Source organism: Ylistrum balloti, unplaced genomic scaffold, assembly GCF_031769215.1.
Source record: "Ylistrum balloti isolate Yb309-2 unplaced genomic scaffold, AGI_CSIRO_Ybal_v1 Utg370612, whole genome shotgun sequence".
NCBI lineage: Eukaryota > Metazoa > Mollusca > Bivalvia > Pectinida > Pectinidae > Ylistrum > Ylistrum balloti.
In genome coordinates, this window is record NW_026782376.1 from 2054757 (window position 1) to 2068573 (window position 13817).

At 35.3% G+C, this 13817-nt stretch overlaps 1 protein-coding gene across 4 annotated transcripts in view; it reads left to right on the top strand.

The window, feature by feature from the left end:
- LOC132556938 (eyes absent homolog 1-like) overlaps positions 1 to 13817 on the top strand; it is a 138987-nt gene that overhangs the window by 91242 nt on the left and 33928 nt on the right. For 3 of the 4 annotated variants that reach the window (XM_060221392.1, XM_060221390.1, XM_060221391.1), the window contains 7 exons: positions 499 to 623; positions 3972 to 4061; positions 7014 to 7085; positions 8493 to 8556; positions 9015 to 9211; positions 11473 to 11568; positions 11798 to 11859. In XM_060221392.1, the coding sequence (XP_060077375.1) occupies positions 499 to 623; positions 3972 to 4061; positions 7014 to 7085; positions 8493 to 8556; positions 9015 to 9211; positions 11473 to 11568; positions 11798 to 11859 (706 nt within the window). The remainder of the gene's footprint in view (positions 1 to 498; positions 624 to 3971; positions 4062 to 7013; positions 7086 to 8492; positions 8557 to 9014; positions 9212 to 11472; positions 11569 to 11797; positions 11860 to 13817) is intronic. The other variant, XM_060221393.1, reaches the window with a different exon arrangement.

Here is a 13817-nt window from a genome sequence, read left to right on the forward strand (position 1 = left end):
GACCATTAAAAAAAGTATTACGATAAGATTTAATGAGACGGAAAATGTATAATGACTTGTACATATTTGTGGAAACCTCCGTCAGAAACAAGGTAAAAAAAAATGCAGTGGACAGTTTACCGAAAAAATGCATAAAAATTACGGCACGATAAAATCTTTTGAAATTGTTTATTGAGTGGCGTGAATTGCGATGAGAGATTACTAGTTGCGTGTTGTTCAGTTCTGGTTCACTGAGTGGACAGGAATAAATAAGCCTTTATCTAGAAAATTGATCAATTCTCTCTATTCAACGATTTTAACCCCCTAAAAAATTGGCTACAATAGTCGGATGGGTCTTACAGAATTTTTATTCACCAACAGCACACTGATATTTACATACAGAAATGTCCGGGTCTACGTTTCAACCTTCCGTAGTAGTACAACATGTTTAAGTGAAACTTACATACATTGGGTATGTTTGGTTTTGTTTAATTGTTGTGACGGTCTTTTACATTTCAGGATTATAGAATTACAACCTCTTTCTGTGGATTCTGGAGCACACTTAGACAGCAGTCGTAGTTCACCTCTAAGTTCTACCCCAGGACTAGAGAGTTCCACCCTCTCAACCAATGGCACCACAGACGGTAAGTGACAATATTTTGTAAACATGTTGTGGATAACACAGACAGAAGGGTTCTTAGTTTGTTGTTAACTGTGGAATAGAAATTGTCTAATTTGTTATTCCCAGGTCTATTTGAATCTTTTGTTGTGAAATAACTTGACATAGTTTACAGATATAAAACAAACCACACATACAGTAAATATATTATAGGCTGATCCTGTATTTACACTGCACAATACATTCTTCAATACACTGTGCTGTACTGTTATTGGATTTAACAGTAAAAAGTACAAATATATCATAACATTATAATAGTTATGTTTACCATTACATAATGATATATGTACAATGTAAATGTAGTATGGTAGATGCTGTTATTAATGAATGTAATTAGAATTAAACCCTTGACTGTTAATTAGCTCCCCCCCCCCCCACTGATCTGTTGACTAGAAACACTTACCAAGAAATGCTACATCTTGAAGCTCACCTCCCTGGTTTTGTCACAGATTTTGTGTTGGCCCCATGGGGATAATACTGGTAAAATACACTACACTTGATGAATCTTACGAATCAGAAGACTTTCCAGAAAAATAGTTTGAGGAAAACATGAGTTACTTACTTTAAGGAATGCATTAGTATTGACTTTGAGACATACTCTAATATGGCATTAAATTTTCCAAACTGGCAAAAGTGGCCTTTCCCAATATTCTAGACAAGAATAAGTCTACTCTCATACTTTGAATTAAGTTCACCAATGTACTATTAAGTATTATTGCAACAACACTATCAAACACACCTCCTTCACAAAAGAGTTCAAAGTACAGCGGCATCTTGAGATAGGTGTGTTGAATTGGCGGTGTGATTCAGCTTTAATTGGCACTTGTAACGGTATCTAACTGGGATGACTATAAAAAGCCTGTCTGATTAGCTCAAATCTTGATTAAGTGTATCTTTACTTTCACCCTGATAATGAAGTGGTGGGTTATCTCCTCGAGAGAAATTGTATTTAAAGAGATTGCAACAAAGTTGTTACAGCTGCCTTGTTGTTGAGGCATTTGTGTCCATTTGTTGAAATTCATACTCCTTTTACCTACTCTTCCACACCCACCACACAGCTTACAAAGTCCTCATACACTGATATTTTACTTCTAATAAGCCAACGCCTTCTAGTAAGCTCACCTCAAATATTGTCATTCAGTAAACCTAGAAATATTATGAAGGAAAAATTGAAATACATAACATAATTTTTAGAGTCTTTTAGAATCGCTATCTCCCACTTTACACTTTTATTTTTTGTGGAACCTGACAAATATTCAGAATTTAAAATTTCAGAGTTCTTTAAATTTCCTCCTATGAAAAGACAGTGCATTGACACAATATATATATATATATGTATGTTCCCGGAGTTTCAATGGTCAAGGTCAACTTTTATACATAGAACTTGAGTAGGGGAGGAGCTTCTTGAGTCACTCACATTGACACAGTCCCTGCTGATTTGTGATATCAATTGAACAAAACAACAAGTCTACCTCTGCTTTAGTTTGAAGAATAATTGTCAGGTGAAAATCTAACATATTGAAGCTCATGGATAAAAAAAAACCTTACAAATAAATACGGTAAATAAATGTTGATTTAAGATCCTTTCATATGCACATACAGTAAAATCTCAGTTCCAAGTCTTTGATACCTGTGTCCGCTCCGTTTATGTCACACATACCAAAAACAAGAAACCTTGTGGCCAAAATTCTGAAATACATACTTGTCATTATAGTGCCCAACCTCTTCTCCGTCAGCAAGCTGCATGATGATAGATAGGTTTAGGTAAACTCTCATTATACAAACATGTAGCAGAAAAATACAATAGATTTATACATACATGTCAGAACAAAAAACTAAAAAAAATATATACAAGGAAATCATTTTTTTTACCCTGAAGTGATTTTACATTTAAGTTACAATTATTGACCATGTTCTTTTAAGACAAGGACAGTATGGCATGACTGTCACTTATGGATGCTGTGTTCATTGTGGGTCAGTATGTTAAGCTAATATAAAATGACTGGTGTATGGCTAAGTGATCCTACTTGACCAACATGAGTAGGCAATCCCACAAAACTAAATTAATTAGATACACTAATGATGTTTCAGGGGCAGTTAAAAAATCATCAAGTTATTTTGAAGAAGAAAAAGTAATTATGATAATAAAAAAATGCTCTCTTGATTTGTTATGTGGACGACTTTTACACTAAGCCTAGTCAAATTGCTAAATCATTAAGATGGTGTTCACTGCAGGCTGTGGAAGTACAGAGAGAGGGATGAAGGGGGAGGGTGTGGGGGATGAAAAAGATTAGGAGGTGTTACAGAGCTTTGCCCTATTACTAGCACGCTTGACGTTAGAAATGACAGGATAGTGGGGTCCCTCATCTGTCATGGAGGATGGCCTAGAGGGCGCCACTGTTAACAGGAAGTGAAGTCGTCAGTAGGCCATAATTGGGCTATGTTTAATCACCATTGAGCAATTGAATAATTTGTCACCGACATGCAAATCAAAGACAGTAATTTATTTGTATTTTCTAAGACTTCCAACGATGAGACTTCGTAACTGTGTAGTTTTTAGAGGGAAAGGTTTAATTAATTTGGAAGAAACTGCTTGAGTCACTGTCTGCTAGGCAAATTCATGTAATGAGAATGTTGCTGTTGGTTCTATAAATGTGTATTACGGTACACATCGATGCGGACAATCGCAGCGTGATGATTAGTTCTTTGGCAGCCCCTTCACTGTACATTTTCAGTGTCGGAAAAAGACCCTTTGTATCTAATCCATTAGGATAGCTTTTGTACACAGTTGTCATTCTATTGAGAGACAACGCTGTCATCAGCGATCGACGGCCGTAGTACCAGTCACATCGTAGCGCCCTGTATGAAAATGATTAAATGTTCAACCAGGCTGAAAGGAACTCTCATGAAATATATGTCAGCTAATGAATGGCCGAGGGTTTTAATGTTCCGAAGTTATTACTGGGAGGGCGAAACAGTGGAAAAAACTACCAGTATAAATACGCATTAATTTCGTTGTCTCTGTTTGGAACTGTCATTAGAAAAGCTGGTGTATTAGAGAGCTATTATTGAGAATTTCCTCTATCTTATCTCTCAAGGTGTCTGGTACCATTTGAGTCCTGGCCCCATCCAATTTTAACAGATAGGTACATTTGTCATTCATTTTGAAATCTGTCAACTTTTCAGTACTGATCGCTGTTTGTGTAATATGAATTTAGCCTCCTACAAATATTTTCGTTGTATGGTATTCCCCTGTTAATTGTAATGACCATTTATTGATATCTGACTTTGACTTTTGTTTTTCTGCCACCAGGTGTCCTCACAGCCACACTCAGCTCGCCTGGAGGTGGCGCTGTCTTCACCAGTACTGACAGTTGGGTGATCACAGCCGTCGCGTCACCAGGTACAATAATTTTTATCAGTATTTCGAGTATGGTCTATTAGCATTAAATACAGGGTAATTCTTGGAATATTTGCTGCTATCAGTAATATAATTCATGTTTGTTATCAGAAATGGTTACACCATCTTCCCCCCATAATAACATTATCACTATTTTTCGCATAGCCCTAAGTAAGAATTATTTTGCGTAATAGTCGATACAGCTGTTGCATCGAATATTCCTTTTTAATGCACAATCCCTTGCAGTTGTCAATCACTGCAAATCACTCTGGTCTTCCTTGTGTTTGAATTCAATATGATTGCTGACGGTGAAGACAAACATTAAATGAGACTGATGGCCATATGTAAAACAATTTGGTGAGGAAAAGGAACGTTTTCAGAATTTCCTTGAAAGTTTTTTTTTTATTTTTTAAATTGTATTTTGTCTCTGGTAATGTTTTTTTTCTCACTATGATATGCTGTAAAATTTTAAAAAGCAATCAAGGCATGGGACACTCACCCTCATTTTAGACAGGGCACAAGTTTCTATTTTCTTTTCAGTGTTAATCCACATAAGATTTGTTTATGGCAATAAGTCCATGCAAGATAACAAATAAGCATACTTTTATCTAATTTGCAGCAAACAAATCCCAAATCATTGTCCTTCAGTATTCCTACCTATACCTAATCTAAATAAGAGAATATCTGTAGGAGCCCTGTGAGCTTAATGAAGGATGAATTGGATATCCAAGTAACCAGATGATAATTAATCTTGGAACATAATTCCTTATAATTCCTGAAATTTCTAAAATCTTTGAAGTTATTCCTTCAAAGTCATATTCACAATTACCCAAGATGCTCACTTTTAACACAATTCTCTTGTAATTGTTGAACATTGTAGAATCTTGTGTGTACTAGGTATGGCTTTGTTATGATGTACCTGACTAATCGCTATTTGTCGCCATATAGCAGTTACTGTGTCATGGCCAAACTTCCCATTGTCCGAAAGTTTCTAGTTCAGTATACCATTGTAACTCCCCAGGGTTTTAACAGGAAACTTATGAATTTTTAACTGGTCATTATATCAGCTTTTATTGAAAAGTGTCAAACGCGAAATGTAGCATAGCAATGAATTATATAAAGATATTATCGACAGATATTGTGAGAAATTGTTGGAGCGCATTATTTAAACTCCCCATCTCTCAACAGCAGTAGAGCCGTTTCGTCACGGTCTATCATTTAATCAACATCATTTATGGATTTTTTCTTCCAAGGAAAATATAAAATTGCTTCGTTTGATTTTATCAATGAAATAAACTCATAAATTTATCATTTTTCTTTTTCATTTCTTTTTTATCAGAACAAGCTAAATGCAGACTTAAAATTTCATGGTATATAAACTCAAAATTGTTTAGGAAAAAGCATGAAAATTTCTATGTAATATTTCTTCCTCCTAGAACACTTTCATGTTATGAGATGTACATACAATTAGTAAAATTAATTCCATGAGTGATAGTGAGGGAAGTGATAATAGCACTGCATATACTTTTATTCCTTGTTATTGTATACAATGATTGTAATGTTACCCAGATCCTAAACTAAACACTGATTGTTTGAAGCATTGAAATTGTTCAACCAGTCCTTCAAAGAGTGGTGGAAATACTTTTGAGTTTTTAGCAAACATGGTTTAATTTCTCACTGGTAAACTTGTTATCAAATGAAAGCTATTCATTCTGTCTGACTGAAAACATTAACTAGTTAGCAAACAATGATGTTTTCACAGAAAACTCTTGACTAGACTAGCTAAGGAAGGATTTACTTTCTAACTAGAAAATTCTTGACTAGACTAGCTAAGGAAGGATTTACTTTCTAACTAGAAAATTCTTGACTAGACTAGCTAAGGAAGGATTTACTTTCTAACTAGAAAATTCTTGACTAGACTAGCTAAGGAAGGATTTACTTTCTAACTAGAAAATTCTTGACTAGACTAGCTAAGGAAGGATTTACTTTCTAACTAGAAAATTCTTGACTAGACTAGCTAAGGAAGGATTTACTTTCTAACTAGAAAATTCTTGACTAGACTAGCTAAGGAAGGATTTACTTTCTAACTAGAAAATTCTTGACTAGACTAGCTAAGGAAGGATTTACTTTCTAACTAGAAAATTCTTGACTAGACTAGCTAAGGAAGGATTTACTTTCTAACTAGAAAATTCTTGACTAGACTAGCTAAGGAAGGATTTACTTTCTAACTAGAAAATTCTTGACTAGACTAGCTAAGGAAGGATTTACTTTCTAACTAGAAAATTCTTGACTAGACTAGCTAAGGAAGGATTTACTTTCTAACTAGAAAATTCTTGACTAGACTAGCTAAGGAAGGATTTACTTTCTAACTAGAAAATTCTTGACTAGACTAGCTAAGGAAGGATTTACTTTCTAACTAGAAAATTCTTGACTAGACTAGCTAAGGAAGGATTTACTTTCTAACTAGAAAATTCTTGACTAGACTAGCTAAGGAAGGATTTACTTTCTAACTAGAAAATTCTTGACTAGACTAGCTAAGGAAGGATTTACTTTCTAACTAGAAAATTCTTGACTAGACTAGCTAAGGAAGGATTTACTTTCTAACTAGAAAATTCTTGACTAGACTAGCTAAGGAAGGATTTACTTTCTAACTAGAAAATTCTTGACTAGACTAGCTAAGGAAGGATTTACTTTCTAACTAGAAAATTCTTGACTAGACTAGCTAAGGAAGGATTTACTTTCTAACTAGAAAATTCTTGACTAGACTAGCTAAGGAAGGATTTACTTTCTAACTAGAAAATTCTTGATCAGTTAGCTAACAAAGGCTGTTATTTCTAACTAAAAAAACTTGACTCAGGTTATCTTAATGAGTTTACACTTCATGTAAGGATATTTTGGACAGGCAGCTGTATACCTAAAGTCTCGGGTTAAAAAGCAACTGTCTGTTTTTTGTAGTGGAGCAACCCTCCTCGCCTAGTGCGTCCAGTCCAGGGCTATCGTCTGGGTCAAACCTGGACTCTGTCCCAGGTATTTCCGCTAGCTATATGTTCCCTAGTTATTTGTGTGTGCCAACAAATCATGCATCCTTTTTCCACATTTTCTTTATTTTTCTTGCTTATTCATCCATCAAAATATTTTATTTCTGTTTTTCCCCTTTTTTCACTTTAGTTCACCTCCTAAACCTTTCCGTTTTAGTTATATGTCACTTCCTAAGTTACATTTCATACCTCCTTAGTAACACATCATTTGCCCTAGTTACAGACTATTTTCAGGTTTTCTGCTTTTACATTAGTTTATGTGTTTGTGAATTTATAAATATTTTTGTAGATTAGATTTTAGTAACTCATTCCTTTTTGTAAAGTAGCATTTTTTTATTGTAATAATTAAACACACATATATATATATATATATACATGTAAACTATACTTGTTCTTTCTTCCCTAATCTAAACCCAGCTTTCTATAAGAAAAGATTCTGACTTTGGAAAAAAAATAAGCAGATGTGTAGGGTGCCTAATCTTTGCCCTGTTGATCCAATGTGGGGAGTTTTCTACCTTTTGCGATAGAAGAGTTCCTCTGGTGTGGGGAGGCAGATAATGCTGTCTTTGATCTGGATTATTGAAGGTCAAATAAGAACTCCCTGAAATTGTTCTTTGTTTTTATGTTCTACATACAAATATCTAAACGGTTGTCCAAACTTAGTGTTTTAGGCAGATTTATTCTTAGGTGTGGAAAATCCCTACAGACTTAAGGGTAGAGTAGAAGACACTCTTTTTATTTGTACGACTAAATTTATAGTTACTACAAAATCACTGATGAGAGGAATGTTCTTTCTTCTGTGTCTGCTGCTTAAGAATTTGAAAATAGTTTGGAAAAAAATTTCCATGGCCCTGGATTAACTACTTCGATATAGTATCTTTTCTTTTCAAGCTTTACTTTCTTTTTCTTTGGTCAAAGTTGAACATCCTCTGATATCTAAGGTCATATAAGGATGTTAGACCCCCAACAAGTCTGACCCCAATAGGAGAAGTGCTCTGCGGAGAGTATTTGACTGTATCACATTGGGGCTTGTTAGGGTGGGTTACAAACTAAAGTTAACACAGGCTGTGGAATTGTTTGGAAAGTAGAGGGATCAGTATCATACTGTTTCTTTGGTAGGAGAAAAATTACCCCAATGACAAAATATCATAAAGTTCTATTGGTATCTTACTGTGCTCCCCTCCCTGACCCTCAATTCCTCCCCCTCTCTCCCCCTGCTCATTCCTTCCCCTCCTCCTCTCCTCTGTGACAGAGTTAGTAGAAGGCCAATATATTGGTCGTGTAACAGACATCTGGGAACTATTTGGTTAATGTCATTTTTACAACCCTCACTCATTTCTCCTCCACCACGTTCTCCTTTGTGTCTTATGTATTTGTTTTTTATCTGTTTCGACAGGTGAAATCTCCAGTAAAGAGACAGGAGATCTTGATACAGATAATTTAGCCAATTTCATAAACAGGTAAGAAATTACCTTTTGTCTACAAAATAAAAAGTTTAACGTTTTATGCCAATAAAAATTATGGGACCAGCCGATTTATTTGACAAGGACAAAATATCTTATCGCCTTTGTGAATTGTAATTTCGAAGAAAACATGATGAATAAACTGTGTAGAAATATTTGAAATAGATACTTGGGGGAAAAAAATTTACCTCAAACTCCTGATACTGAACCAACCTCCATATGATGCTGTTTTGCTGTAAAATGCACCTTCTTTCTCTTCTACTACATGAAATGCTAGTTTATTTTATATCACCCTTTTCTGTTGTTTTTTTATGAAACAGATCATATAAGTTTCCCTCCATATACTACCAAGGCTGCTTTATAGTGCTAACATAGGTAAACAACTGGTGACAAAGATTGTATATATGTATATGAGATAAAACCAGTGTGTATTTGGATTGATATTTGCTTTGTAGTGCTACAACGGAGGCTACGTTTTCAAGAGCCGTTTCAACACCAGAGGGAGCTGTGTCCACCACAACAGCCACCATGAACACAGCTTACAACTATCCTAATGCACCAAGTGCATTCAGTCTTCAGAACTCTGCGCTGTACAACACACAGACTGGCCAGACACCATATAGTGTGATGACCAACTACCCTGTAGCTGATAGTAAGTGTACTCACAATCTTCTGCAGGTTTGATATCAGGATCTGTCACCATGTCTCAACCAGTTGCCTAGATATCCATCCTTTCATAGGCTATAGGTGATAGATATCCAGCCTGTGATAGGCTATAGGTGATAGATATCCAGCCTGTGATATACTATAGGTGATAGATATCCAGCCTGTGATAGGCTATAGGTGATAGATATCCAGTCTGTGATAGGCTATAGGTGATAGATATCCAGCCTGTGATATACTATAGGTGATAGATATCCAACCTGTGATAGGCTATAGGTAATAGATATCCAGCCTGTGATAGGCTATAGGTGATAGGTATCCAGCCTTTCATAGGCTATAGGTGATAGATATCCCATCTGTGATAGGCTATAGGTGATGGATATCCAGTCTGTGATAGGCTATAGGTGATAGATATCCAGTCTGTGATATGCTATAGGTGATAGATATCCAGTCTGTGATAGGCTGTAGGTGATAGATATCCAGCCTGTGATAGGCTGTAGGTGATATATATCCAGTCTGTGATAGGCTATAGGTGATAGATATCCAGCCTGTGATAGGCTGTAGGTGATAGATATCCAGTCTGTGATAGGCTATAGGTGATAGATATCCAGCCTGTGATAGGCTGTAGGTGATAGATATCCAGCCTGTGATAGGCTATAGGTGATAGATATCCAGCCTGTGATAGGCTGTAGGTGATAGATATCCAGCCTGTGATAGGCTGTAGGTGATAGATATCCAGCCTGTGATAGGCTGTAGGTGATAGATATCCAGTCTGTGATAGGCTATAGATGATAGATATCCAGTCTGTGATAGGTTGTAGGTGATAGATATCCAGTCTGTGATAGGCTATAGGTGATAGATATCCAGTCTGTGATAGGTTATAGGTGATAGATATCCAGCCTGTTATAGGCTATAGGTGATAGATATCCAGCCTTGGACAGAATTATAAAAACTCTGAGGATCTTTTTTGGGCAGACCAGAAATGTACCTGGATATCTACTTTGAAGCGGATCACTAAGATATCCATCCAGTCACAGGTATATTTACAGGTTTCCTTTCTGGTACAGAGTAGCAGTGAATTAGATATCAACTCTATGAATTAGCCATCAGTGAATTAAAGCTCTGGAGCTTGTTCATATCCTGGCAGACCCAGCTAGACTAACTCAGAGACTGGGACACACTCTGTCAGACCTACTCTGGGATCGGTTCATACCCTGCCTACTTAATCAGGAACCCAGCTACTATGAACCAGTGACCCATATAATATACCATTCCTTATTTTACCAAAACAAAAAGTTTTTGAATAATGATTCATCCTTTTAATGCTTGAAGCCATTGGACAAAAAAAATCTACCAAAAGGCAACCTCAACCCACCACTACGTCCACCTCTTGCCCACCTCCAGCCCACCTCCACTCCCTGAGTGGCAGCCTCCTGGTCTGCCGTTCAGTGACCAGCTGGTCATGGTTAGGATGGAGCCTGATTTATATTGCAAGAGAGAGTTTATAGCAGTTCTTGCAACATAAATAACAATATCTATTAATAACTTGGCTGCCTTATTACAGATTTGATTGACAACTTGACGATTTATGACTATTTTATATTTGCGATATCCTTCGGTGTATTTAATAGCTTTTCATAGCTTTAAAATTTATTTTGATTTATTTCGTCTGAAAATTTTCCCGTTTACTACATGCAACAATTCTTGATTATGTGGTGTGACATATTTCGATTTAAAAACAAATAGAAATCTATATATCTTTTTTTTAATAACTTAACTTCAGGAGTGCCTTTTATTAAGTTTTGTTCAATTGTAGTTTAATCATTATTCTTTCTAGAATACATTTCACAAGAATTGTCTTAAGGAAATGTGTTACTTACAGTGCTCTCTTGAGGAAATTATATTGATATTGAAAAGGCATGTTTTTATTTAGAAAAAAAGTTTTAAATGTCAGTTACTAACATTCATTATATACTTGAACATTGCCTTTTAAATATCAAACTAATTAATGTTGATGTCATGATTAAAGTCAGGAAATTACACACTGATTAAAACAGCAGTTTAAATCAAGACATGAATGTTGATGATTTTCCCCATGACAGATTCTCCTGGTGTTGAAAGTAGATAAACTCATTTCTCCTGAATTGAGCATTCTTCATACTTCAAGAAATAATTTCAGAAACCCTTTTTGTAATATCATATTTTTATTTTCCTATATATATATAAAAATATATGTTTCATCTCTTTCAGTTGGAAAAATAAAATCCCCAGGAAGTCAAGTTGTAAGCCCCAGTTATCTAAATAGCTATAACTCCTTTCCACAATCACCACAGGGCTCATATGTTTGTAAGTATTCAATATAATGTTCTTAAAGCATGTATCTTTTTTTTTATAAAATTTTTATTGAAAAATATTCCATTCATTTTCTATCATTTTCATTAGATAAAACCTGCAATATTTTGGAGTCATTTTTAAGCTCTAATGAAACAGACTGAAAACATTTTGACAAATTTCTTTTAAATGAAATGATATAAAACCATTCAGATTGTTCAAAGCCTTATCTGCATTATTACAGATCCTGCACAAGTGCCATTTACAACTACACCAGGGAGTATGTCTTCTACGTGTAACTCACAGGTCAGTTTAATGTTGTATGTTTGTGGTCACTGTCTAAAAAATGTTTATGTTCTGGATCAATCAAATATTTTACGTAAATAGTTGACGAGCATGTTGTCTATCTGCACTCTCAGGTTTATTCTAGGATTTTTAGTTAAGGTCTCCAAAATGTTTACAGTTTGATGTGGATCAGTGAGATGTTTTGCATTAGGTGTTAGTACTTGCAGATATCACATTTATCCTGTAATAAGCCCAGGATGAAAACAATCTCTGACTCAATGTAGAGGTTTTGCTTATTACTGGAAAAAGACACAATATTTTTAAGCATTTATTGCAAGAGATATGCTACCTTATTTCTAATTTTTAAATACATATAGTTTTCTACCATCTACCTGTACTCCAAGATCACATTATTGTTTTAAATATGAAATCACTGTCCCCAAAATGTGTCCTGTACCACAAGTCAAGGTCTGAAAAACTTTTGATTACTGTCAAGGTCTTCAAAATGTTTGAAATCTCATCTGGATCAATCAGATGTTTTTCCATAATGGTGACTGTTTACTTGTTTTCAATACCTGTCTAAGAGTTGTTTGTGATCTGATTATATCTTTGCATCAGGATAAATGTTGAAATAGTTTTACCATGTTATCAAAGTAGAATATACTGTTATTATCTGAAAGTGACAAATGGGCAGATATTTGATCAGGAATATTTTACATATAATCAAAGACTGTCAAAAACTTTTCACCAGTCAAAATCACAGTAATTGATAGGAAGGAGAGATAGCATTTAACTTTCATTTCCTCTCCCGACATTTGTGGTTCACGGTTTAAATCAAACGGGCTCTGATATTAAAGATAAACAAACCGAAGGTAAACCAAGGTGACACTCACAGCCGATGGATGGACTTTCTAGTATCCTGCGTAGCCCTAGAATTGAAATAAACTCTTTTCCTCGAGGCTCCATTGTCCAAGCTGACAGGTTTACCGCTAAATATTTCGGAGATGTCAGTTTTCTGTCTCTACTATCAGAAGATGGCTTCGGGTTTCAGCATGTCAAGCCAGGCGGGTGTTATTGGCCTCTTATTGGTAGCTGTATGAAGGACAGAGAGATTTCTGTAGGGATGTTGTAGTAGGAATTTAAGCTCAGCTGTTTTTGTCCCATATTTTACTTGACCTACGGGTGTCATAGGCATTTTTAGAGACAATTGACTAAAATTCTTGTAGAATACACATGAATGAATTATGAGCATGAAATTTAATTTACATAGAAATTAAAGTTCATGGAAATGCATCCAGGCAAGAAGGTTGAGGATGGCACAAGTTTGTATGTGTGTGGGGGAAGGTGGTGAAGGGGGTGGGGCATTATTTAAGAGAGCTCCAGATGTTTTATATTCTATCTGTTGTTCTTGGTGACCTTTGGTGACAAATGTTGTGTTTGACAATCTTCTTATCAACAAGAAAGATATTGAGATATTTGATTTATTGACGTCAGCGTTTGTTTCGTAGTAATTGATTTCATGAATCTCATACCATATTTCATAATTCCTTGAATAAGACCTTGATATTGTGTTTAAATAATATAGGTCATAGATTTAGTAAGCGAACACATTGACTATACTTTGCTTCACTGTCTAAGTCAAACGTTGATATTTGGATTTCTTGTTTGGATTTATGCAATTTTTATTTCCCGTTTTAATTTCAATTTTCTGAAACGGCAACAATTTTTTTTTTACTTTGGAGACTCATAATTCTCAACCATTGATAGATAATTTGGAATGAAAGACACTGGTAATTAAATATAAGGATGCACCGTGTTGGCATGATCTGATTTATCTGATACATTACGGTAATTTTAACTGCTCTTAAATCTGCCACCATCCTCATGGAACAGGTATTAATGCCGACCCATAAAAATGCTAATGCAAACCATTGTTGTCAATGGAAGGTTCCAAATCAAGTTGTCCAGGAGGGAGTAGA